Source organism: Azolla caroliniana, unplaced genomic scaffold (genome assembly GCF_043228905.1).
Source record: "Azolla caroliniana isolate FFs.n. ecotype wild unplaced genomic scaffold, voAzoCaro1.0.p SCAF_6, whole genome shotgun sequence".
Taxonomy (NCBI): domain Eukaryota; kingdom Viridiplantae; phylum Streptophyta; class Polypodiopsida; order Salviniales; family Salviniaceae; genus Azolla; species Azolla caroliniana.
In genome coordinates this window covers 21754136-21780308 of record NW_028230441.1, presented here as the reverse complement: position 1 = coordinate 21780308, position 26173 = coordinate 21754136, and the positions used below count along the sequence as shown (strand labels likewise).

Sequence of the window (26173 nt, the reverse complement as noted above, 5' to 3'; positions counted from 1 at the left end):
ACTATTTGGGAATGTATACAAACATTGGAAGATATGACTGAGACGGTGTATCGTGTTGGTGCACCAAAATCACCCAATGAAGAAGATGGCAGATCAATAAGTCGCAACAATAGACATCTCGCAAGAACTTGTTGGCAGCTCCCCAAACACTTCAAAATCCCACACCGAAAAACTAGAAAGAGGTGTAAGTCGGGCTAGGAGGCGATTGCCAATATGTGACCATGAGAAGGTTCAGTGTTTGCATTGACCTTGACTTCAAGGGACTCTATTGTTACATGTTGTAAAAATTGTGGTTGCATTTTGCCATCATCCCAACATGAGCCATAATCTTAATATGTAACGTGTATTCATATTTCATTTTAGGGTTTTTGGCTTGGATTATTCCCATTATCAACATTTGACGTTTTAATCTTTTGTGTAAGACTTGTTATTTGAAACTTTATGTTGATTTGTTATTTAGAGCTTGGAGATAGAAGTTTGTGCGATTTTTAAGTTTTAAGTTTTAGGTTTTCAACAATTTGGAAGTTTAGGTTTCTTTTGAGGAAGTTTATGCATCATTTTCATGGCAAAATATTTGTTGTACACTTAACATTTTTCTGGAGTTTTTGATGTTTGTTTCCAAGTCGGGCTCCTGGTGACAAAGGTTGTCAGACGTCGGGGCTCCTTTTGACAGAGTTGGGCTCCTGGTGACAGAGGCTGATAGATAGCGGGGCTCCTTGTGACAAAGTCGAGCTCCTGGTGACAGAGGCTGTCAAATAGCAGGGCTCCTTGTGACAGAGTCGGGTTCCTGGTGACAGAGGCTATCAGACAGCGGAGCTCCTTGTGACGGAGTCGAGCTCCTGGTGACAGAGGCTGTCGGAGAGTCGGGCTCCTGGTGACAGACGCTGCCAATTTTTTTTTTAATCCACATTGGATGGTGGAGATCGCACGCGCCATCAGCTGTGCAACCTGCACCGTCCGTGACCGCGATTCCCTCACTTGCCCGCTTTAATTTTTGGTAGCAGTTAGTTAGACACGAGCGCATACACACATGTCATATTGTATACATACATGTCATGTCATGTCATGTCATGTCATACATACATACATCATGTCTGGTTTCAACAAAAGCTATGGCATAGGAAAATCCTTCATTTTATTTCACCATCTGGAATATGCAGTGTAGAAGCAGGATAAGCTTTGGATTGAGCCCAGATCAGCCATGGCTCCTCCCTTCTTTCATTCATGCCCAGCTGTCTCAGACGCGCTGTTTCTCCTCCATCAGAGAAGAAGAGAAAGAGGAGACGAAGAAGATGGTATTGACGGTGAAGGAAAAGAAGATGAAGACGAATGTGAGCCTTTCCACATTAAATAGCTCCGTGAACACAGAAAGCCATGGAAGAAGAAGTGTAAAAGTGATTGGGCTCGGCGCCCGTGCTTCGAATGCACTTCAGTTCTGCAGAGAATCTTCCCTACTTCCTTCTGCGGAGCTATGGTATGCTATGTTTTTCGCTTTTTACACTTTCTTTATCTATATGCGTAGAATTTATGCTTTGCAAAGATAATGTATTTATTATTTCAAATACCCGAAATACATCAGAATTTTTCTTTATTTCACTGGACACCCCCAAAAATTTCGTTATTTCCCTGAATGCAATTCATCAACCTCTTCATGAGCAAATATATGATCAAATTTCAATCATCATCCCCTTTATCGCTCTTTCAGGGGTTGATCAGGGTCATTTGGAGAAATGATGGAAAACTTAGTGGCATTTGGAAAATAAAGATCTCAGTGATTTTTTGGATTTTGCCCCATTTTATTATTACATATTATCAAAGTAGTTGCAAAGATGATGGATATAAATTATAGTCTGTTTATGCATATAACAAATGATTCCAAAGAGGATAGATATAAATTCTTATTTTATTTTTATGCACAAATAGCTGCTTGCGAAGATGATGGATACTCATCATATGTTGGATGCCTTATATGCCTTGTATGTTGGATACCTTCAAAGTGTTTCTTTGTTTAATGGACGTTTTCTCAATGATTATGTTGCACCCAATTTTTTCTTTTTTTATGGTTTCTTTTGTCAAAGTATGTACCTAGTTTTTTGGATGCTTAATGAATCTTTGTAAAAATGGTGGAATGTTTAATGATTCTCTCTCTGGCTATCAATGTACCTAGTGTTTTGGATAGGTAATGTATGGTGGTTAAGATGATGGAACCATCAATATATTTTCTTCTATTAAGTTGTTTTTTCCATATTGAAGTCACAAATATATTTTGATCCCAATGAAGTATCTTATTCTACTGTTAAGTGCAGCAACTTGAGTATACAAGAAGCATTGAGCATTAAACTTATGTTCCATTTTATATGACTGAACATTGGAATCTGATAGGATTTCCACAGGTGATGTTGTTGATAATCAGTCATTTTGCCTACTGAACAAAGACAATAGAAATATGCTTGATGGTAAGTTTTCTTCCAATTTTTTGTAGGTCACAGATTTTTTGTGTTGATTTTCTCTTTTGTGGGTAATTCTGATTTTCTATACAATATGGTTCTGTTGACCAACTTGAAAACTACCTCTTAGTTTACATCAACTCATGATTCTAGAACTTGAAACTGTAGTTAGTCTCGAAATTACATGTGATTATGCTACTTTAAGCTGTATTACATAAATGACTATGTATATACACAAATGTATATTAAACCAGAAATAAGTTTTGTATTGTGCAAGCACTCATGTGTTACTATTGGAAGCTGCTTATCGGATTTCTTCAAATTTTCCAGATCAACTATTCAACAAGGCATCTAGTGTCATCATTTGTGTAAGTTTGTCTAAATCGATCTCTGTAATAAGAACTATGTTCATTGCCAAAAAATGGATTGAGTATAAAATCATTAACATATTATGATTATGGTTGCGGTTTTTTCCATATGACAATGTGAGAAGATAGTAGGATCTGTTGGCTGTTTACCAGGTCATAGGAGTGGGTGCCAATTCATGTGCAGAGGAAGCTTTAGGTGTTCTTCAAGCCAATAGAGTCCAGGGCAGTCTCTCAGTGATGATAATAATTCAACCCTTCAAATTTGAAGGCCTACGTCGGAAAAACGAGGTTCTTTGCTAATAAGTAGCTCATAAATGTACATATTTACATATCTGCATATAACTATGTAGATTTTTATACATTTTTCTATGATTATCATTGTCTTCAAAATTAAGTAAATGCCTATTCCCATCACCCTAAGACACGTTAAAAGAGTAATAGAAACAAAATGCTTTGGTTTATATCCTTAAGTTTTTGTGTGAGATGAATATTACTGCAGGAAGTTTTACCTACTATTCTACATGAATAATCTTAACTATTGTCTACCACTTCATTAGTAAATCACCTCGATCTTCTCCATGCGCCAGCTCCAGGCACATCCAAAGGAGAAGCCATATTGCAAAAACCATTTGAGATTCAGGCTAAATAGGGACCAGGACTACTTGAATGCAATAAAACAAATAAAAGAGAAGATCAAGGATGTGAACCTTTGATCTATCACCCATGTGTGTCTATCACGATTTATGACTGCAAGTAGTAATTCCGTCTTTGAAACCACAATTATGAAATTGGAAAAAAAACTAGTTGTAATTAAAAAAATTGCCAAATTGAAATAAGATACAATGACCATGACAAGTACAATACACCTGTCTATACAGATTCTGCAATAAAAAATGGATGGAAAACATGGAACTGGAACTAAACAATTACAAACAATGAATTGATGGGGCCACACTTACGATGCCTTCCACCTTTTCTTGCTAGATATTCATTTGTGCTTATTGGGGTTATTTTTTACATGGGACTTTGTCTAATTTTGAATGGCTAATATTCAGATGGAACGGGACTCTTATTTTTTACTCAATTCATCGTAATTTATCGTACCGTTGAAAAGCCATCAATATATGGGTACATTATTTCAGTCTTTTGAACGCTGTTGAAGGTATTTTACTAGCTATATATGATACCTTTTCTTTCACTTTTCATTTGAGGCTACTTTGAAATGGATTGAGCTGTAAACTATTGGTAATATTCTCTATTAATTATGTTATATTAAGCTGACTATCTTATGTTACATTAAATGTTTTTGCTCACAACATGATGGATCTCATATGCCCACATGGGTTAATTTTTAACCTGTCATCTCAGACAAATTTCCAAATAGTCGAATTCTGTTTACCAGCATTGGTAGCTTTTAAGTTTATTGGCAAGTCATTAAATTCAGTATATAATTTATCTTTCCTTCATATTTTTTCTCAAGCTTCACTATTCTTCTTGCAGTTACAAGTTCTTGCTGGGATGTTGTTCAAACACACTGACCTGTGCTTAGGTAAGGATAACATGATACGCGGATATTTTTGCTATCATTCAAGTTTCTTTCGAAGTTTGTTGCTCAAAATCTGCTTCTGGAAAAATGCAATCATATAACTAACATGCAAGGAGCTGATCAACAATGTTTTTTCAGCCTTGACACACATGTGTTTTCTGCATCAATAATTGGCTATTTGCCCATGTCTTTATATACTGCTGTCTAAAAGGTAGATAAATGATAAGCAGAAGAAATTCAGAAAGAAGCATAGTTCCTAGAAGACATATTTTGCCAGTGGAAATTGCAAATGGGAAACTAAACCCATACAAGCTTCGTCAATGAAATGTAATGTAATGTCTAAAATTCAACTCTTTTTATTTCTGGAAAATTTCAGAAGTTACTGACAAAAAATCATGGTGCACAATAGAAACCTCATAGTTGAATATAAAAGTCTATATAGAAAGATATGTATGGAAGAGGTTTATGAACTAAAAAAGGGATTATGGTGGATATTGGATGCAGAAGAAACTGTGTAATGCAGTTACAATGACTGTATATGAAACTGAAACCCTAGAGGGGGTGATTTGTGAGAGTCTTAAAAATTTAATGAAACCCTAGAAATGAATAAAAGAGGGAAATTGGGTGAGAAAGAAGAAAGAAAGAAAGATATATTAACATCTTTTAAGAAGCTAAAATGGTTGTAAAGAATAAGAATGGATTCTGTGTAGCGGAATAGGTATGAACTGTGTGTGTATGAGAGAGAGAGAGAGAGAGTGAGAGAGAGACAAGGAGTAAGACATAGAGAATACGCAAGGTAAAGTATATTAACAAAGGAGAAAGACTCAACATTATACAAGGTAGGAGGAGGGTGCTTTATATAGTCACCCTCTCTCTTCATTAACTACAAGACTCAAGGAGCATGGGGAATGTGAAAGCTCATAAGTTATGTGTCATAGAATATGATTCTATAACTCATACTAAATGCTAGAATACAAAGTGGTGATATAATTGTGACTCTTGACCGTTGGAGTGTCTATTCACTCTCAAGGTGAGTTCACACACTAGACCAAGTTGAGCTTGATTCTCAACACGCCCCCTCAAGCTCAAGTTGGGTCGGTTTCAGACGGTATCCGAAATCCGTTTCGACTCGCGTTCCAGAGTTCGCGTCGACTTGCGTCAACTCGCATTTATGCGGAGTTGCGGAATCCGTGCTCCAGCTTGCGTTGTGCGTAGTTGCGAAATCTGTGCTTCGGCTTGCGTCTTTCTTCGCGGCTTTGCGTGATAGATCGGCTCTTCGCGGCTTCGTTGCGCGGTTACGGAATCCACGTGTTATTGCGTAGTGTCTTCAGTACTCCCCCTCAAGCTTGGCAGATCAAGGATCGTCAATCCGAGATCGGTCATGAATTGCCATAGCTTGTCGGCTCCTAAGGCTTTAGTGAAGATGTCGGCCGTTTGAAGATTTGTGCTAATGTATTGTAGGTCGACATCGCCAGCTAGAACGCGCTCTCGAATGAAGTGATAGTGCACTTCAATGTGCTTTGTCCGCGCCTGGAACACCGGGTTCCGAGCTAGATAGATAGTGCTCATGTTGTCGCAGTAAAGGGAAGTCGGATCCTTGATGGGTACGCCCAGATCCTTGAGTATCCTTTTGAGCCATACGGCTTCACATGCGGCCACTGCTGCACCCCTGTATTCCGTCTCTGTGCTCGAAAGAGCGACAGTTGGTTGCTTTTTGCTGCTCCAGGATATTGCTCCGCTGTCGAGGGAAAAAACAAATCCGGAGGTTGATATTCTATTGGCTTTGTAGCCGGCCCAATCGGCGTCTATGTACCCCTCGAGTCGTATTGGCATCGCGGTCTTGTAGAGGATACCGCAATCCATTGTGCCGCTCGCGTATCGTAGAACTCGCTTAGCACAATCCAAGTGAGTATAACGCGGCGTTTGTATGAATTGACTAAGGAGACCGACCGGATAATTGAGATTGGGTCGAGTGATCGTGAGGTAGATGAGACTCCCGATGAGTTGCCGATACTAAGTCGGCTCACACGCTTTGGTGCCGGAGTTCGCATCTAGTTTGAGATTGCGATCGAGCGGGGTTACCACGGATTTGCACTCAGCCATCCCGAACTTGTATAACAAGTTGAGGATGTAGTGCCGTTGAGAGATCATGATTCCGGTCGGAGTCTGAATTACCTCGATGTCAAGGAAGTAGTGGAGCTCCTTCATGTCCGTCATCTCGAACTTGTCGGAAAGGAGGGATTTGACCTTATTGATTTCGACTAGATGCTCACCTCCAATGACTAGGTCATCCACATATAAGATGATGACGATCGGACTTGCGGAATCGCTTCGTATGTAGAGGGAGTTGTCTGATTTTGACATACGGAAGCTGATTTGATGAAGATATTACGTTATCTTCGAATGCTAAGCACGCGGTGCTTGCTTGAGGCCGTAGAGTGGCTTCTTGAGTCGGCATACAGCTTTCGGATGGGTGCTCGATTTGAAGCCGGGTGGTTGTATCATGTATACCTCTTCTAATTCGCCTTGTAGAAAGGCGTTCTTGACGTCCATTTGATGGAGGTGCCACCCTTTCGTCGCGGCAAGTGCAATTACGGTCCGTACCGTTGTCATCTTTGCCACCGGGGCAAAGGTCTCCTCGTAGTCAACTCCGTGCGTTTGGGCGTAGCCTTTTGCTACGAGTCGCGCTTTATAGCGGTTGACGAAACCGTCGGTGTTGTACTTCACTTTGTAAATCCATCTGCATCCGATCGCCTTTTTGTGTGGTGAGGTGGGAACGAGATCCCATGTCTCGTTCTTGCGTAGTGCCTGCATCTCCTTGTTCATGGCTTCAATCAATCGTGGATCCTTGGCTACTTCGGAAAATGTTTCTGGCTCGCGTATTGTCGCCACCTTCATCATAAAGGCATAGTGATATGCCATGTAGTCGTTGTAGCCGAATCGGCTGACCGGATTCTTTTCACGGGTGGAGCGACAGAGCTTTTCATTTGCAGAGATGAGGGCTTTCTTAGCTCCGATTGGTACATCGAAGCTGCCGAACTCACTGTCGAGTGAGTGAGTCGACTCATCATCGTCGAAGCGATCGTCTTCGTATTCCGTCATTTTCACCTTGCCTTTGTCCATCTTCGGGCTAGGCCGTGATGTGCTTTGATGGCTTGGGGGCTCTTGTGGCCCACTTAGCCTTGTGGTAATCGGGCTATCTTCGAACATGTCTTCGAGGCGATCTCTACCTTCTCGCTCTTGTTCGGCCGGCTCCATGTCGATCGAGGTTGAAGTCGGAATCTTCTTTGGTGCGTACCAGGATGCGGATTCGTCAAACATGACGTCTCGACTTACTCGAACTTTTCGGGTAGATGGGTTGTAGCATTTGTACCCCTTTTGTTCGAGTGAGTATCCTACGAGGATACATTTCTCCGACTTTGGATATAGCTTTTGCCACTTTTCGTCGGGTATGTGCACGTATATTATCGCGCCGAATATCAGAGTGTGCGATAAGTCCGGCTTCTTTCCGAAGTATTTTTCATGCGGAGTGACCTCGTGCACTCCGGATGTTGTGCACTGGTTCATTAGGTAGACGGCCGTATGTGTAGCTTCGGCCCAATATGACTTGGGCATATGCTTCTCGTTCATCATGGCCCGCGCTACTTCGAGGATGTGCCGATTTTTGCGCTCGGCTACTTCGTTTTGTTGCGGAGTGTGTCGGCAAGTGAAATCTCGCCGAATTCCTTCCTTTCGGAGATACGCTGTGAAATTGTTCGAGAAGTACTCCTTGCCGCCATCCAATTGAAGGCATTGTACATGACGACCAGTGGCTTTTTCGACTTCGTTTTTAAACCTTTGGAAGTGTCCGAACACTTCACTCTTTTGCCGCATCGGATAGAGCCACATGTGCTTGGAGAAGTCATCGATGAAGAGCACATAATACCGGCATCCGCCGAATGTAGCCGTCTGCGCCGGTCCCCATACGTCGGAATGGACTACGTCGAGTAAACCTTTGCTCACGTTCCGCTCTTTTGGGAATGGATGTCGGTGTTGCTTGCTGAATTGGCACGCTTCGCATACACCTTCAATCTCCTTCTCTTTGAATGTCGGGGAGTCTGATGACGACTCCTTTCGATTTCATTGCTTTGAGTTTGTTGAGATTGATGTGGCCGATTCGCTTGTGCCATAGCTCTATGTCGAAGTCGGCTTTTGTGCTTTTTGAGAACATGGCGGATTTCATCTCGTGTGAATCGAGAATGAACATCCGGCCCTCTCTTCTTCCGTGCGTGATGATTCGGCCCTCTTTTTCGATGAAGCACTCTTCTTGGTCGAATCGTACTTGCATCCCTTGCTCAACCATTTGGCTGACCGAGACCAAGTTCTTCGTGATGGTGGGAACATGCAAGACATTTTTAATGTATGTTTGCTTACCTCTCTTGCCGAACGGAACATTGCTGATGTGCCGAATCGGGTGCGTAGTGTCATCTCCGATTTCGACATAACAGGGTCGCTCCGGCTCTCGAAGTTCGAGAAACCATTCTTTATGAGATGTCATATGGTTTGAGGCTCCAGAGTCAACAAACCATACGTCCTCCGGATTGAGGACACTAGTTGAGGTAGAGGCCGACATAGAGTTTGCTCTATGTTTTATCATGAACATTCTGCCACGGTCGGAGTTGTGTGCATACATTCCGCCACGATCTTTGTAGTCGGAGTTGTGCCCGTACATTCCGCTATACTCTTCATAGTCGGAATTGTACGCGTAATTCGTGAGTTGTCGGCTTGTGGAAGCCGATTCGCGCATCTTCTTTCGACACTCTTCTTCGTGGTGGCCGAGCTTTCTGCAATATCCGCATTCGGTTGCGTTTTGACGGCTCGGGCCGGAGTGGAAGCTCCCCCTTCTTGCGAAGGTTCCTCGTTGGCTTCCGTTTTGTAGCCGAACTTGGGAGTTGTTGTTGTAGGTCAGACCTTGTCCGCCTTGTCCTTGGCCGAATCGGCCTCTCGCTCGTCCGCGTCCTCTTCCTCCGTTCGAGTGCGTGTAGAGCATGTGGCCTTCCGACTCATTGCTCCTTGTACGCACGTGGTTTTTTTCGACCAATAGCATTGATTGGAGCTCGAAGAAGGAGGGAGATTTCTCCCTTGCTAGAACGGCGGTTCGCATCGCGCCGAACCGTGGTGCGAGGCCGCCGAGGCATATTTGCACCATCTCATCATCATCATCGATATTTACGCTTATCGAGCCGAGCGAGTCGCAAAGCTCCTTGATCTTCAAGGTGTATGTCGTGATGGACATGTCCCTTTATTGAATGTTGTTCAACTCTTGGCGGAGTTGAAGCCTTCTTGCGGTTGTGTTCGTCGCGAAAATCTTTTGTAGATTTTCCCATGCCTCCTTCAGCGTCCTGGCTTCGCGAATGTAGCCGAGAATGTGATCGTGAACACATGTCGTTAAGCAATACATCACGCGGCTTGTGGCTTGCTCCTATGTCACGTATCCGGGATCCGTTTCCACGGATCAGTCTTCGTGCGCTCCTTTGATGTAGCTCCAATAGCCTTGTCCGACAAGGTATTGGTGCATCTTGTACTCCCAAGATGTGAAGTTGTTTCGATCCAACTTCTCGGTAGGGAGAGCGCTCCCCATTTGAGTATTCATTATGTCAATTCTTCTTCTTCTTCTTCTCTCTTCGAATGCGAGCTAGGTAGCGAAGCTACGATAGCGATGGGCCGGTTCTTTGTCGTCGGTGTAGGACAACGCACGCGGATAGGCTAGATCGAGCTACCAAGTCACTCTGATACCATGTAAAGAATAAGAGATGGATTCTGTGCAGCGGAATAGATATGAATTGTGTGTGTGTATGAGAGAGAGAGTGAGAGAGAGAGAGAGAGGAGTAGGACATAGAGAATACGCAAGGTAAAGTATATTAACAAAGGAGAAAGACTCAACATTATACAAGGTAGGAGGAGGGTGCTTTATATAGTCACCCTCTCTCTTCATTAACTACAAGACTCATGGAGCATGGGGAATGTGAAAGCTCATAAGTTATGTGTCATAGAATATGATTCTATGACTCATACTAAATGCTAGAATACAAAGTGGTGACATAATGGTGACTCTTGACCGTTGGAGTGTCTATTCACTCTCAAGGTGAGTTCACACACTAGACCAAGTTGAGCTTGATTCTCAACAATGGCCTATAAGACCAAACAAGAGATTATATCTTAAATGTTGTCTTGTCTTTGAGAACAACAAATCAAAATAAAATAAATATTACTATGTAAATAGAAAAGTAAATAAGATAAAAAGAGACTAAAGAATATGGTTTTCGGCACATGTGAGATTCTCAAGTTAAATATATTATAACTTTTGTCTACGAAAGATCTCTAGCATAGGTCGATCCAAAATGGGAAGTTCTCCGAAGCGAGGGAAGCACTTGCAATGGCGGGAGATATTGGCCTTTATCTGTCGATGACAAGGGTGTTGAGGTCGTGGTTTGTGGGGCCGGGGCTTACGTGCACAGCAAATTGCTATTCCCCAATCTATTGTAACCCCTTTGTTATGTCCTGGTCGAGAGCCCATTTGTGTATCCCTTGATTGACTTGTAGCATTAGGAGTGATGGGGCTAAAGAAAGTTGTGATTGTTCTTTGTGGATAAGCTTTTGTGGCTCTATTATTGCCCTTCAACAACTTTTCCCTATGTCTCTTGAGTTCTTACAAGAAAAATGCTAGGCGCCGTTGGTCCTCATATTCCATTACCTTGCGTAGCGGACCAAAGCCTTGTTTAAAGAGACAATGGTATCTCCCTTTGATTTCATAAAACCCACTACAGTGACAAACATAGTCTTCTTCAGCTTGCACTCCTTGATAACACAATTGGCAAATTCTTTCTTCTAGACTTATTCGTGTATATTTCCCTACCTCAATCTCTAACTAATGTGATGAAGTTCGCAACTGCCCTATCACACTGCGCAACGCATAGGATAGATGTATGTCCATATAAGGTGGCCTGATGATGAATCCATCCGTCGATGTGTGTAAGAAGTGTTTCTTGTAGTCGGCCGTCTTTGTACCAAGTGATATTTTGGGACTGATCCATGTTATCTTGTTTGCCAAGTTAATAAAATATCAGTTCAGATCACTCTATTCTTTTCCACTTTGGTCATATTTAGATGGGGAGAGTCCAAGCTATATTGGAACGGGGGTAGTGCATTTATACTCATGCCATGCGACTCAAACCATTGTTGCATTTCAGCATACCAACAATGAATGTCTCCATTTTCAGCCAGTTGTCTTGATGAAATAAGTGCTAACCTTGGGTACCTTCGTTTGGGGAGCTCCCAAAGACGCTGGATACATGTCACTGATTGGAGCAATGCCTCATGATTATAGGTGTCGCTCCCATCTCTGCCTGGATTATATCACTCCAATTGTGGGCATCCTTGCTTCACTCCGATTGTGTTAACCACCACCTCTAACAAACCCTTGGAACTGCACTTTTCTTGACACGGATTCATAGAGTGCATAGGTTCCCCATGGCATATCTGTAGGAACACCAAGAACTTCTAAACGTTGCATAAGCCAAGCACGTGGCATAGTGTGAAAGGCTTATCGGAAATCCACAAAGCAGCAATAAATCCTCTTATTATGGGCTCTGCCCTCCTTGATAAGGGCTCGGAGGATCAATATGTGATCCAAAGTTGTGAACCCCTTCCAAAAGCCTGCATGTCCAGCTGAACTGCAGCCATTCTGCTTTGCCCATATACTGCATTCTGATTCTAGAATCAAACCATATAATTAGCAAAGTAATGGCATTTCTTACATTTTGTGGAGTAAACAAGGTGGATTTATGTGTGGGCGTGAGCCATGTGGGTGGGTAAGAGGAGTTTGCCTTGGGATATCACATAGGACCTTTGCATATTCATGCCACACCTGAGGTGAGGTCACTTGTGTGGTAGGTTGCTTCTCATTAAACATTTTCCATGCTCTTTTACTTTCTTGTACTAGAAACAAGCGATACAAATGATCTTCAAATTTAGCTACGTACAATCTCTTCTTCCTCACGAGGCATTAGAAGATTGCTCTTGCTTGTTTGAGTGTATAAATGCCCCGAGTTACTTCACGCTGCAAGCATCTCCTTGTATCACGACATTCCTCATCATACCAACTATTTTGTATTATTCTACCAAGTTTGGGGGGATTGGCCGTTGTGCAAGGAAATGCATTTGTAGCTCTGCTTTATGTAATGATTTTGATAATCCTTGGGTAACTTCATCTAGGGGTGCGAAAGGATCCAAATCTAGCATGCCGTTGTATACTGCACAACTATACACATCAATTGTCTCGCAAATTAATTGATACTTAGCCAGCCCACTCTCCTTAGCATATACATTCCTTGTGCATCCATCCTCCACCTCAAAGCATAGATATGCATGATCTGTTGCCAAGTAAATAGTTCTACCAGATATTGTGAACTCTCTTATTTCAGGTATAAGAGATGGAGATCGCATTAGGTAATTGATTGTGCTTTCACCTCCTTTTGGGTTTCCAACATGTCAAAGCATCCGATCCAGGTCACTGTGACAATACAGGCCACTTTGACAATCCATTATATATCACAAATCCATGCATACTTCCCAATTCTAGAAAGTGTTTGTTGCGTTAGACCAACCTCTTCTGCCATAACTTCTCCATAAATAGCCTTGTTGGTGTCAAACATAGTTGTTTGTTCATCCTTAATTTGTGCAATGAAGTTTCCTAACAGTATTATGTCCCCCATAGTAGCAAATCTTCTGATATCATCATATAATGGTAGATATGGTGATTCAACGAGAGGTGCAAACCTTGAGTAGGCAGGTGAAAAGTAGCAAATTGCAATATATATTTCCTTAAGACCCCGTCTTTTAATTCATATCCACATGTAACATGCATCTACGTGCTTATGCACAACATGGAGCTCCTTTTTGAGAGAGGACAGTAGTTTGATTAGCAGAAACTGTAAAAACTCGGCATACACCAATCTATGAATAGAGGCTTCTTGCATAACTGATGGGATTCCTCCATTTTTTTTCTCATCTTCAGATTCTGGTATTCACTAGATAGACTACCACCCACTTTGTGTTATAGAAACCCATTTGTAAGCCTATTCTTTTTGCATTTTTGTGCTCTTTCATGAGCAGCCATATAGAGCTTATGGTATATTGTATATCATATGTCGTATATTGTATGTTGTATATTGTATTTTGTAAATCAATAATTGTATACCATATAGAGCTTAACAGACAAGTTATGTTTTATAACAATAATTTCTCTCCTCTGAAGATTATACTTGTGATTCACCATATCCTGTAAGATACTCTATCCTTCATTTGTAATCAGTAATATTTGAGAATGAGAGAGAAACTCCAAGATCCACGACTTGGAAATCATAACATGTGAAACTTTGAAGTGTAAGAGCATACATGCATGTATTACTGGTTTGTGTGCTCTGTATGAATGCATGTATTTCTGGTACTGTATACACATGTTATATACACGTGAAGTACTAAATTATCTTGTTCTCTGTCTGTAGTTTTTGAACATGATGCTTTAGTATCGAGGGAGAAAGTCAAATTGACAGATGCTTTGAAAATTGCTGACAATACAGTTCTGTATGCCATCAAAGCTATCTCAGATCTTTGCTTGGTAGTAGTTTGTCAAAATTCTTATGTTACCATATCAATCAGCTGGCTTTTTTTCTTGTTCTATTATGAATGGTCAAGTGATCTACTTTTGTTGTCGATGTCAGGGTGATCAAATTAAGGTATTTGATGCTCCACTGGAAGGACTACGAGATATTACCTCTGCCGAGATATTATCTGTATGTATTCCTTTTATAGGAATTAAATCACCGTATTCATGTACATGTTTCTCATTGCAGCAGTAACAGTCATATTTTTAAATTTTCTCTATATCTGTTGGAAATGTAGTTAATTTTTGAAGAGGTATTGAGTCATTACCATTTTGTCCCATTTGACATAGTTTCTTTCAAAATATTTCCAGATGCTTTTTCACGCAGGGAAGACAGGAGTGGGATTTGGATCAAGTTATAGTATCAAATCTGCAGTGCAACGAGCTGCATTTGAATCACCTTTCTTACAGGGTTTGGTTCCGGTAAGTTGGTTGATGCCAGTAAGACTCTTGATTTGATAGTGTTTCTTGTTCAAGCTTGAAATAATGATGTTGCATTTTTATTGAACAGGGAGTGAAGGGTCTTGTTGTGTGCACAATATCATGTGCAGAAGAAAAGGATAAAAAAGATCTTCAATCTGCATTACATGCATTGCGCTGTATAATAGGTCCTAGAGCAAAACTAGTGTGTACAAGCACGATAGAGCCAACATTGAAGCAAGGGGTAGTCCTTGTGACGATCCTCTTCACGAGGTATGATGCTCTTTCTTAGAATATTGATATATCTTTTCTGAGCAGGGAATTATGTATTCATCTGAGCAGTTTTATCATTTTGACCATAGTTAATACTTAAAATTAGACATAATTTTACGATTTGCAAGCTTACCTGTTTTTAGGTTTTACATGGAAGACACTTTAAAGAGATACTTCAATGTGCATCTTTTATGCAGGTTGGTTGAAAGAAAATTAGGTGGGCAGCACTATATTCTGACACCATATAGAAGATGAGGTTGACTAATAGAAGTTTTCTTTCAATCCTGCAGGTTTCTATTAAATTAGACCTTCCGTCTGGCATGCTTCTTTTCTCTTACTTGTTGAGATTCCCTATTTTAAACATCTATTATTTTTCTTAGATTTTGGATTATCGTATATAGATGTTATTCTTGTCCCCCATTTCATGACCATAGAGTATTCAGTATCGAGGCAGTATGTTACTGAAATGATTCTAAGCAAAACCAATACTTCAATTGCAAAGATTTGGGAGTTTCTTGTGATAGCACATGATCTATTGTCTAAATGAAATAAATGGGAAGCTGATACAACTAGCGTAATTATTGTCTTTATTCTTTTTTACATGAACTCAATATGTGAATGGATTTCTGTGAAGAGTATGCAAGTTGAATTGGTCAAGAGATACAATTACTTTACTCTTGAACTTCTAGTTTTTGAGGATTATGCTGAATTGTAATAGCATTGAGGATTACATTTCACTTATCGAGTTGCAAATTTGTGTAGGTTGTTAGTAACAATTGAGAATGATTTTTCAATTCCAGGATAGAGAATGGAGGCATTCAGGATATTTTGACATTACCATTGGATGGGCATTCACCATTTACTTCGAGTATAGGTGGAAACATGGTAGGGTATCCAAGAAGTATGAATGGGCGTGAGCTAAGGAAGTCCACTGAAGTTCTGAAAGAGAGTGCAGATGGACGATCTTCTGCAATATTGAAGGAACCAGCCAAGTCTAATTCTTTCAGTGATGATGCACCTACACTGCCTACTGATAGTAGCAAATCAGAACTTAGTAATGGTTATAATTATGGTAATATTGTCTATAACAATGCCAAAAAAGCTGAAGATGATTCTAATAGCTCACTTGGGGAATCTGTCGTGGATGATTCCAATTCTGAAGAGTATATCGAAAGACTTTCAACACCAGATATGATATCAATAGGGCCTGATCCCCATAGAGTCTTAGGCTTGTCAATGGATTCTCCCATTGAGATTGACAAAAAGTTCTTGTGCGAATTACCACAAGAGGGTAATAGAAGCAATGCAGGATCGCCACAAGAATTGTCTTCTGGGCTCGTAATAAGTGAAGATGATGAAGTTGAAATGATTGATAAAACAGTTCCATCACCGAACAGAATAGTTCCCAATTTGGACAATGATGAAAATGGGATGTGGAATTTTATTACCTTGCCTACCATTCTAGACCAAAGGAAGAAAATGGTGATGGGTGGAAGGCAGCCTTTTTCTGTTTGGGAACCTGGGCCAAACTCTGCTGATGCAGAAGCATGGGCTCAGACACGACAAAAACTTGGGAATCTAGGTGATTCTGATAGAAACACATCATTTCAGGCCCCAGTTGGCATCAGATCTACAAATGAATATAAGGGTGAATCATTGATGGGAAAAGACCAAGGTAGGCAATGGGGTTTGGCAAACCAAGCAATATTTGATTTTGCTGCACCGCTCATTAGCAGGGTCATAACTAGTGGCTTGGAAGCAGTAATAGACATATATAATGCAGCATCTGCAAATGCTTTCAAGAAAGATGAGAGCGAAGAATCGAAACAAGTTTCATCCTTATTGTCACAACGAGCTGCATCCATGCTGGTTTGTTGACAAAAGTTTTGGCCTAAATAACTAGAGAAAGCATTTTCCAAAGGAAAAAACTTGGAAATCCCCAAGGGTTTTTCTTTATTTCCCCAAATGCTGTTGTTTTCCCTGAGAAACTAAATGGTCAATTCATTCCCTTTTTTTCTCTTTGGGGGGTTGATCAAAGGTGTTTACAAAATTCATGAAAAATCTGGGGAATTTAGTGAAATAATTAAAGGTAATTCTAGATTATTGTTCTTCATAACCATTCACATGCTGTGTGACTAGGAATCAGAAAGAAGCTTAGTAGAGCTCCCGCCAATGGTTGAAATGAAGTATAAAAATGGGCTATACAAGGGACGATGTAAAGAAGGCCTGCCTGAGGGAAAGGTATGCAGCATGCGTTCTCTTACTTTCATTTGCGCAATTCACGTCACATCTTCATCTATCATATATGTTTATTAGTGATGCCTATAAAGCATAGTAATATAGTGTCCACTTGTTTTGTTGAAATATTTTTATTTCACTATGATTAACCCATATGCATTCAGGAGCAAAGTGTTAGTATATAATTTAAAATATAACGTTCGCAACATCAGACCCATTGCTTTCATGACTATAATCTGTGGGAATGCCTAATGTGTGCTAGAAGATACATGAAGCTAATGCTTTTATACTATGCAATTAGAGCTTCTTTAGAATTAGGGTACCTGGTTATTCTAATGGGCTATATGCACAAATATGTCATGTGTTGTCTGGTTGTAGGGTCGTCTAGGCTATGCTGATGGAAGCTTCTATGATGGCATGTGGAAGCAAGGAAAGAGAGTGGGGATTGGGTCATTCTACTATGCTAACGGTGATGTCTTTCAAGGAAATTGGCGGGATGATCAAATGCATGGAAAGGTTCTTTCATCCAACTTTGTTTTCAGTGTCAATTTTCTTGGAATTGATTTATTATGGCATCATATTTTTTGTGCATGTTTCTTGGGTAACTGCATGTTTGCAGACATCCAATGTATGGGACAACATGAAAAAACATTTCTAACTTCAAACCATTATCTTGGGCAGGGGTAATGCATGGAAAATTAAATTTCTAAAGGTTTTAGAAGCAAACAAGTATGATGATGATTTTTATAGTCTCTAGACATTTTATAGTGAAATTCATAACTTTTCGTGCCATCTATACCATAGATTTAGGAGGTTGTGCATCAGAAATGAATTTTTATTCAAGGTAATTGAATTTGTAGCTTTTTACATCATCGCAGTGTAGTTTTAGGGGTTTCTGCACATTGGAGACGAATTTTTCTAGCAGTAAAGTAATATGATTCTTTACACATTTTCATATTGAATGTCATAGCATTTTGTACGTCATGCATAGCATAGTTTTGGGGGATCGTGTATTGAGCATTAAACTTTCCGAGGGTCTCGTACCAGAAAGGATAATGCGGTCTTTCAACGTGTCTATATAGAAGTTCGTAGGTCTTTTCACGTCATCAATAGCATAGGTTTAGGGAGTATGGAAATTTTGGGGATTTAAACCAAATTTCACCATATGTGAACCACACATAAATCTGTCACATATGCTATAGGGTTGGTTCTACTTTCATACGGGGGAACGTTTATATGCGGACTTCTGGAAGGGCAAGGCAAATGGAGAAGGAAGATATTATTCTGCAAAAGGAGATGTCTTTTTTGGGCATTTCCGTGATGGTTGGAGGCATGGAAAATCAATATCCATTGAGGGCGGACTTAGGTACAATTTGAATCGCCCAAATATTTTTGTTTTCACCGAAGTACTACGTTACTAATTGTGCATTTAAATATCCTCGTATCATTCTGGATATTTACCAGAACCCCTTTCATAGTAAAGGTATTCTAGTATTTTTGGTAAGTGCCACAACGAATTCTAAACTAGTTTTTCTATATAGGTGGTGTGAAATTTGGGATAATGGAGTTCTAGCTTCCCGATCGCTCATGGAAGATTCAGGGCAAAATTAAAGACCAGCTTTCCCAGTGCTTTTAAAAATGGTTAAGACTAGCCTGTTGGAAATATTTATAAAGGAAACCAAAAACTCCAATAGAAATACACATGTTTTCTACTATATCCCTTGGATTCACAAAAATTGTTCATGACATTCCTACAATATTTGTGTTATTTCGGTAACTTTCCTATTGTTTCATTTATGAAAGGGCGATTAGTAAAGAAAAGTTTCCTAGTAAGCTTGTACTGATGGACGGTATCGACAATGGAGGATATGGCAAGTGCTAAGATGCAGTGGTTTGTTATGGTTAGATTAGTTCTTTTTTGCAGTTGTAAATTATATCTATCCCTGTACATTTGTAACTTGCAATTGATCAAAAACATCATTCTAGACATGAAAATTCAACAATGGATTGTCAGTTTAACCTGGTTAAGTTTAGTAAATGAAATATTCTTGAAACTTCACTTCTTTTCCATATGGTTATATTTTCCCTATGCGGTCGTATGAATAACTGTAAAGATTCATCAGTAAAGAGGTCTGGTTAGATGTGCTTCCACTAAACAAAGATTTAAATTCAGGCTTGTGCTCGTTATGTTCGCCACAATAGGGATGTAAAGGTGTTTTGCTTGCCTCCTTTTTGTAGGAAAACACCATCTCTGATCTAGGAAAGGTACTAGAGACAATTGCAAATTGCTCAATAGAGCCCCAGCATATCATTTGGCCTACTTGTGGATGTAAGAGCTGAGTCAAATTATATGCCTTAATAACACAATTTCATGGATAGGCAAAATTGTGGCACACAAGTTCTTGTTTGAGGTTTCTGGTTTGGATGAAATTTTCGAGCTTTGCATAAAGCATCATCTAAGGTAGTTCATTTTAGCTTATTTTTTGGACATCAACATGCTTGCTTTCATTTATTGTTTGTGTTAACCTGTTTTATTTCTTACAACTTGGATGTGACAATTAATGATTATTTAAAATGTTGCATTAGTATATTCAAACTGATCACATTAAATGCAAGCATGTTTGTGTTACTTAAAATATGATCCAAATCATCATGATATATTTGTTGAGCCTGAAGATTTTTTTTAAAGGAAATTGAGAATGATCAAGCATTGATAGTAGATAATGCATCAATGCATTCAGATTCATGATCTCATAAGCGAACATATGAATTTGTTTTGTAGAACAACATATGCCCGATGGGCTTGGAGAAGGATTCATAGGCTTAATTGACAATGATCAAATGGGCAATCAGTCATGGGAAAGTTTACAATTTGAGTTTAAATGCAAACATATGCAAGGTGAGAGAGCATTTGAATTTATGTTTGGAAAATTGTGTGTAAAATGCAATGTGCAACTTGATGTTAATTTAATTTATGATATACTATTTAAATTATATGTGGAAATGCACATGTTTTAGAAATATATAATGGCAATAATATGAACAATAGCTATGGTTAAGAGAATATCTTATTCAACAATTTATGAATGAGAACTAAGTTTGAGCTAATGCATTATTTTTCAATATGTCCAAAGAGGGTTGGTTAACATCAATTATAGCAATGGAACTAATTTAAAAGCTACATTTTGAGTAAATATACAATTCAATGATAGAACATACACACTTGGGCTTTTGAAGTTGAAACATGTGAGGGATTATAGAAACATGTGTAGTTATTAGGAAAATGAAATTTGGTAAGGATAACAACAACTTGATAGTGATATCATTCATAATTTTATGTCTTTTAGATTGTATAGGGAATGGCACATGTGTCAAACATTGAAATAGTATTCGACAGCATGAATATTGAACAAATTGGTTGATGAAACTTGAGATCAATTACAGTAATCAACCGAATCTGCTATCTATAGGATCAATAAACTAAGACTAAGGATACACCATTTTATTAGACTAATCCAGGTCTAGATGATTTATAAACTATATATCTACCATATGGGCTGGAATCTATACATGTTGACGTTTATAGTGGTGCTTCTTTAGATGTCAAAACTACAATGATATATATGGTGGAAACTTTAGTAACCTTTTAAGTTGTTGCAAGTAGATCCAATTATGAGTTGAGAAAAAATCCAGATTTACTTCCCCAAAAGGCCTAAGCTTTTTTGTTACTCCCCAAATGCCCTTGATTAATATTGTCTGGAATTATTTCAAGTGTTGTTTGAAAAATCATCTAGCACACGTGTTTCTCGCTTTCGAGGGTCAATATGGAGAGAGGGAGTTGTGTGCATCCGTGTGTGTGTGTGTGTGTGTGTGTGTGTGTGTGTGTGTGTGTGTGTGAGAGAGAGAGAGAGAGCTTGGGCATGAGTGCCATGTGCATGTGCATGTAGGCACAACACAATCATCGAACATGTTAACATGGTCTCCTTTTCTTTTGTGCTTATTTATTAATCGCTTAGGACCTTGTGTTTAATGTTAATAAGTTTTCTTTTTTGAAAACTAATCCTTAGAATACGTAATAAACCCATCGGTTTCTGAATCGCCAACAAGTTCCACTTAAGAGGAAATTCGATGCTCCAATGAAAAAAATGTTTCTTTAACCAGCTTTATCCATGATTATGAGTGTCTTCTTTACACTTTTGTTTGGATTTCCCTCATTATCAACATTTAAATATGTAGTTACCTACATATCAGGTTATGGATGTGAGCACTTCTCAAGTTGTTTTCATTTGTTTGTAATAATCTCCATATCAACTTGGGGATGTGAAATGTTCCTTTCTCACAAAATTGAGCTACTATGGACAAAAACATTACTAAGGTCAACCATGAGGCACACATCATACTAGACCACCACTACTTTTCATGGTGACTATGTCATTGCAATTGTTTTCATGGGGCACCATTGATTAGTTATTGTAGGTAGACCCTTGGGGCATCTAAGCATTCCATTTGCAAAGTATAACTTTCCATTTCATGTTTTGAGGGGCAAAACATGTGTCAAATTGGGAATTTGGTTGTAGCATCATCACATTGACATTTCCTCATTGAGGGTAGATCACTAGCAATGGGAGAATGTGGTGTTGGGTTCAACACAATCAACTCTAATATAGCTAGATATATTCTTTCATCGTAATATTTTCGTAGCCTATATGAGCTATTGCGTATTGTGTGTAGTAATGCATCAAGTTGGTAAGCCATTCAACCACCACAGCTTGAACTTAAATAAGTATGAAATGTCTAAAACATTGTGGATATTTCAATTCGACATTGAGTTATGTTTTCTAGGTTTACTATATCCAAATGAAAAGACAATTGTTAAGAGAACTATGGTACCACCATGCTCATGAGCGCATTTTTAAATCACGAGCAACATTACAATGCAAATCATACAACACTACAATTAAAAGATGTTTCCATCATTGTTCACTCAATATGCCCACTTCACACAAGTTCCTCCAAATAGTAGACTTGCCTACTATTCATTTTTATAAATTCCATATTGGAACATAGAAAAACTAGACACTTATGTAATGCAATCTACGTATACCATCGATGATGTTACTCTTTCGGATGATAGTAAATCATGATCACCTCATAAACTCACTCTCTAGTTGACTAATGTCGAAACCATCTATTTTCCAAACTTCCCACCTACAAGTGAAGCTTGTCATTTGATGGAAAATTACATATGAATGTAATAAATATGTAAAGGAATGGTTAAAGGGCGGCACATGTACATATCCTATTAGAACTAGCAATGGGCTCAGTTCGGTTCGGTTTCTTTCCCTTGAAACCAAACCATTTATATAAAACAAAAACCAAACCAAACCATTTAAGAAAAAGTAAACCAAAACCGTTTAGGGAAAAGTTGAAATCAAACCGAGCCATTTAATAAAAAGTTTAAACCTAACCACATTTAGGCCAAACTAATTAAAAAATTAAATAAATAGAAATACAATAAATTAAATAAGCATTAATTAAGCCATTAGATTAAATAAACATTTAAGTTAAGTGAATTAAATCAATAAAAACCATTAAATTACATAAACATTTAAGGGATAAAAAAAAGGGAAAAGTACCAAGATACCCTTGGAAGTTCCAAATTTACCAAACTACCCCTATGTCCAAAAAAATACACTTTATAAAGTAAGTACAAAGGACCCAAAGAATCTCTTAAGTAAAGAAATTTGTGTTTTAAGGGTATTTTGGTAAATAGGGCTTGTAGATTTGAGTGTATAATTACTTTATAAAGTGTAATTTTTTGGACATATGGGTAGTTTGGTAAATTTGGAACTTCCAGGGGCATTCTAGTAAATAGATGAACTTCCAGGGGTAACCTGGTACTTTTCCCTGTAATTTTTTGGACATAGGGGTAGTTTGGTAAATTTGGAACTTCCAGGGGCATTCTGGTAAATAAACGAACTTCTAGGGGTATCCTGGTACTTTTCCCTTTATTTATTAATAAACGGTTCAGTTAGGTTTTGAAACTAGGGTTTATCGGTTTATAGGTTTAAGTGGTTTGGTTTAAAGGTTTATAGGTTTTTGGGCTAATATTTTTTAGGGAAAAGTACTAGGATATCCTTGGAAGTTCGTCTATTTACCAGAATGCCCCTAGAAGTTCTAAATTTACCAAACTACCACTCTGTGCAAAACATTACACTTTATAAAGTAATTATACACTCAAATCTACAAGCCCTATTTACCAAAGATGGAAGAAATGGACCTGAACTAGCCCTATTTACCAAAGATTTGAGTGTATAATTACTTTATAAAGTGTAATTTTTTAGACATAGGGGTAGTTTGGTAAATTTGGAACTTCTAGGGGCATTTTGGTAAATAGACGAACTTCCAAGGGTATCCTGGTACTTTTCCCATAAATAAAACTAAACCAAACCATTTAATTATTTTGGAACTTATAAACCTTTAAACCATGGCTTAACAGTTCGGTTCGGCTTGAGCCCAAACCAGGCCCATTGCTAATTAGAACATTAACGAGAAAACTTATAATATTAATGTCCATTAGCCTTACACAAGCAAAACAAAATATTCAAAACCTTAGCCAAAACTAGATGATTGCCATCTTTCCTTGAGATTGACCGAAAATAATCGTAACTTCGTTTAGTTTGCAAGTTCTAGTGAATGAATATCCTTCTTAATTACAAGCACCAAGATTTGAAAAGCCTTTCATTTCTAGTTTAACACATATTTTCTAGTATTTAAAAGAAGATGAATCTATAATCTTTAAAACAAAAGGTAAAGGTCCCCTACTCATTATACATAGTTTCTCTCCTTTACTTTATATATAAACTTGCCCTAAATTCATGTACCCCAAACCACTATCCATTTAGCTACATTATAAGTAAAATAATTAATTGTGATACCCCAATATTATATTAGTTGCATAGGGGTGAGGAATACTTTATGTGCATTTGATTCAAGGCCTTCCAATCTAAAGCTTTCTATCATTTCTCTATTTTTTTATCGTCTTGTATTTTGTTTCACAAGCACTTTAGTGGGTTCACTTATGAATCAAGCTTTCTTTAAGGTTTTGTTACCCGTTCTCTAGCTTGCGTGCACGTTGGATGTTTCAAATTGAACAAACTTGAATATCAAAGCATAGATGGTAGTCTAATCAAATCTTAGTAATCATGGTGCTACCACTCACATCATTTATTCTCTTTGCACATGGATATGGGAATCAAAAGGAGGATCTTGGATCACATCACAAATGAATTGAGATGGGTCCCTCGTGTCTACAGAGTTTCATCTCTACACATAGTAACACTCCAAAACTCTTCATATAGATGCACACAATATCTATAATATACAAACTCCCTTTATGCATAAATTAAAACGTGTAACTAATCCCATCAATTCCTTGAAACAGGAAAGGAATTTTCATTAGATAAATTTTTTCTTGTCACTTTTGTAAATGGCTTAAAGTTTGATTGGGTCGGGAGTTGACATGATAGATTAGGCTAAGTGGGATTTCAAACCTTTACTTTGTCATCCCAAGGGCAAAACGAGACAAATATCCTTTACTTGAAACAATAATGACATATTAGTGATTCATGAGTTGTGCTAGTGAGTATGTGAAAATATATTAGTAATTTTAAGTTGTAAATCGAGCATAAGTTTATGATTTGAATGTCAACCATTGCAAGCATGGTCTTTTCGAGTATTTGAGGATTGGCAATTAAGCTCGAGTGATAAACATGCCTTTCATTCTCTTGTGACATTACAACAAGTGTTTGAGGTTATGCACCAAATATGAATGCAATGTTGTAAACACAAGGAAAATCTTCGCATATGTATTTGCATACGTAACATTGTACAATATATAGAGCTTGAAACGCAATGGGTGTTGGACCACATGCGTAGGCAATGTTTAATTTCAAAAATATTTGGAAATATTCTTCTAGTTTACCATGGGCCTAGCCTCTAGGTATGAATAATATCAAATTTCTGGTTGTCAACAAATCTAGGGAGGCATTATTATGTAAACCCACATGCATACTAATACCCAAGTGGATTAATGATTCATTAACTATTTCTACATTAACCTAGAAAGAAAATATAAGACTATCATTTCCATCGACATGTTGGTAAGTGTGCCTTAACTATTATAAAACTTGCACGATCATAAATTATAATCTAGAGACGAATATATTGTTTGATTTTTCTATCCAAATCTTATAGAGAAAGAGTCTCGTGTTTTGTTGCATAATTCGCTCTACATTTGATTAGATGGGAGGGGAATGTTTTGTTCTCTTTTTTTTCTCAACACTATAACTTGGATTATTATTAGTATTATATATGGAGATTTTGAGCTGTTAGATCTAATTGCTAAATAAGGTTCTTTTTTATGGTTCAGAGTAAACTAAGGATCAACCAAACTATCAATTGCATAAGGCTTTTAAAAATGTATGTAGGGCTATCCATAACCATCACGGACGAAGGATAGTATGTTTTTCTATATCGATGCCTAATATAAAGTAAGCTTTCGAAATACTTCTTGCTTAGTTAAGACTTGACTTACAAAAGTAAAGTCTTTATTAAATCGAAAGGCAAATTGTTCCTAGTTTGTGCAAAGAGAAAATGATGCATTTATCAAAACTTACTTGCATGATATTCGTGCCAGATCGATGTGATCTTCTAGCCCAATATAAGGATGTTTGGAAATTGTTTAGTTCAAAATATGAGGTATTATGTGGTGTTAATCGACATATTGAAAGTTTCATACTTGCCTTAGATAGAGATGCCAAGGCCCAAGTTACGTTTTCCTTTAGTATTTTTATTCTGCATCTACTTAAAACAAATATATATATATGTAGGGAATATAATGCCTTCGGATATCTACTTGTTTTTGCCACTTATGTTTTTTGTCATCTAGTGGTTAGTTAAACTTTTGGCTCCCTAGAAATAAGACTTCAATACAATAAATATAACCATGTTGATTGGAAAACTAGCTTTAAAATAAATCAAAATGACACGGGGATACTTTTTACTCGCTACATTTTTATGACAAGAAAGTGGTACTATTCGACATTGTTCCTTTTGTGAAGTTTCTAAGTCATAGATAGTAGCTAAGATATGTGACCATTAAGCCTTCTAATACCCT

The 26173-nt window shown here is 38.3% G+C and overlaps 1 protein-coding gene across 1 annotated transcript; it reads left to right on the top strand.

The window, feature by feature from the left end:
- Positions 1–1081: 1081 nt before the first annotated feature.
- Positions 1082–18998, top strand: ARC3 (GTP binding protein). The gene is made up of 14 exons (XM_087320885.1): positions 1082–1474; positions 2383–2456; positions 2778–2815; positions 2969–3103; positions 4316–4364; positions 13907–14019; positions 14123–14194; positions 14377–14487; positions 14576–14757; positions 15558–16626; positions 16897–16998; positions 17374–17511; positions 18198–18361; positions 18537–18998. The coding sequence occupies exons 1-14, from the start codon at positions 1155–1157 to the stop codon at positions 18604–18606; spliced, it is 2637 nt and encodes an 878-aa protein (XP_087177011.1). The 5' UTR covers positions 1082–1154; the 3' UTR covers positions 18607–18998.
- Positions 18999–26173: the final 7175 nt, after the last annotated feature.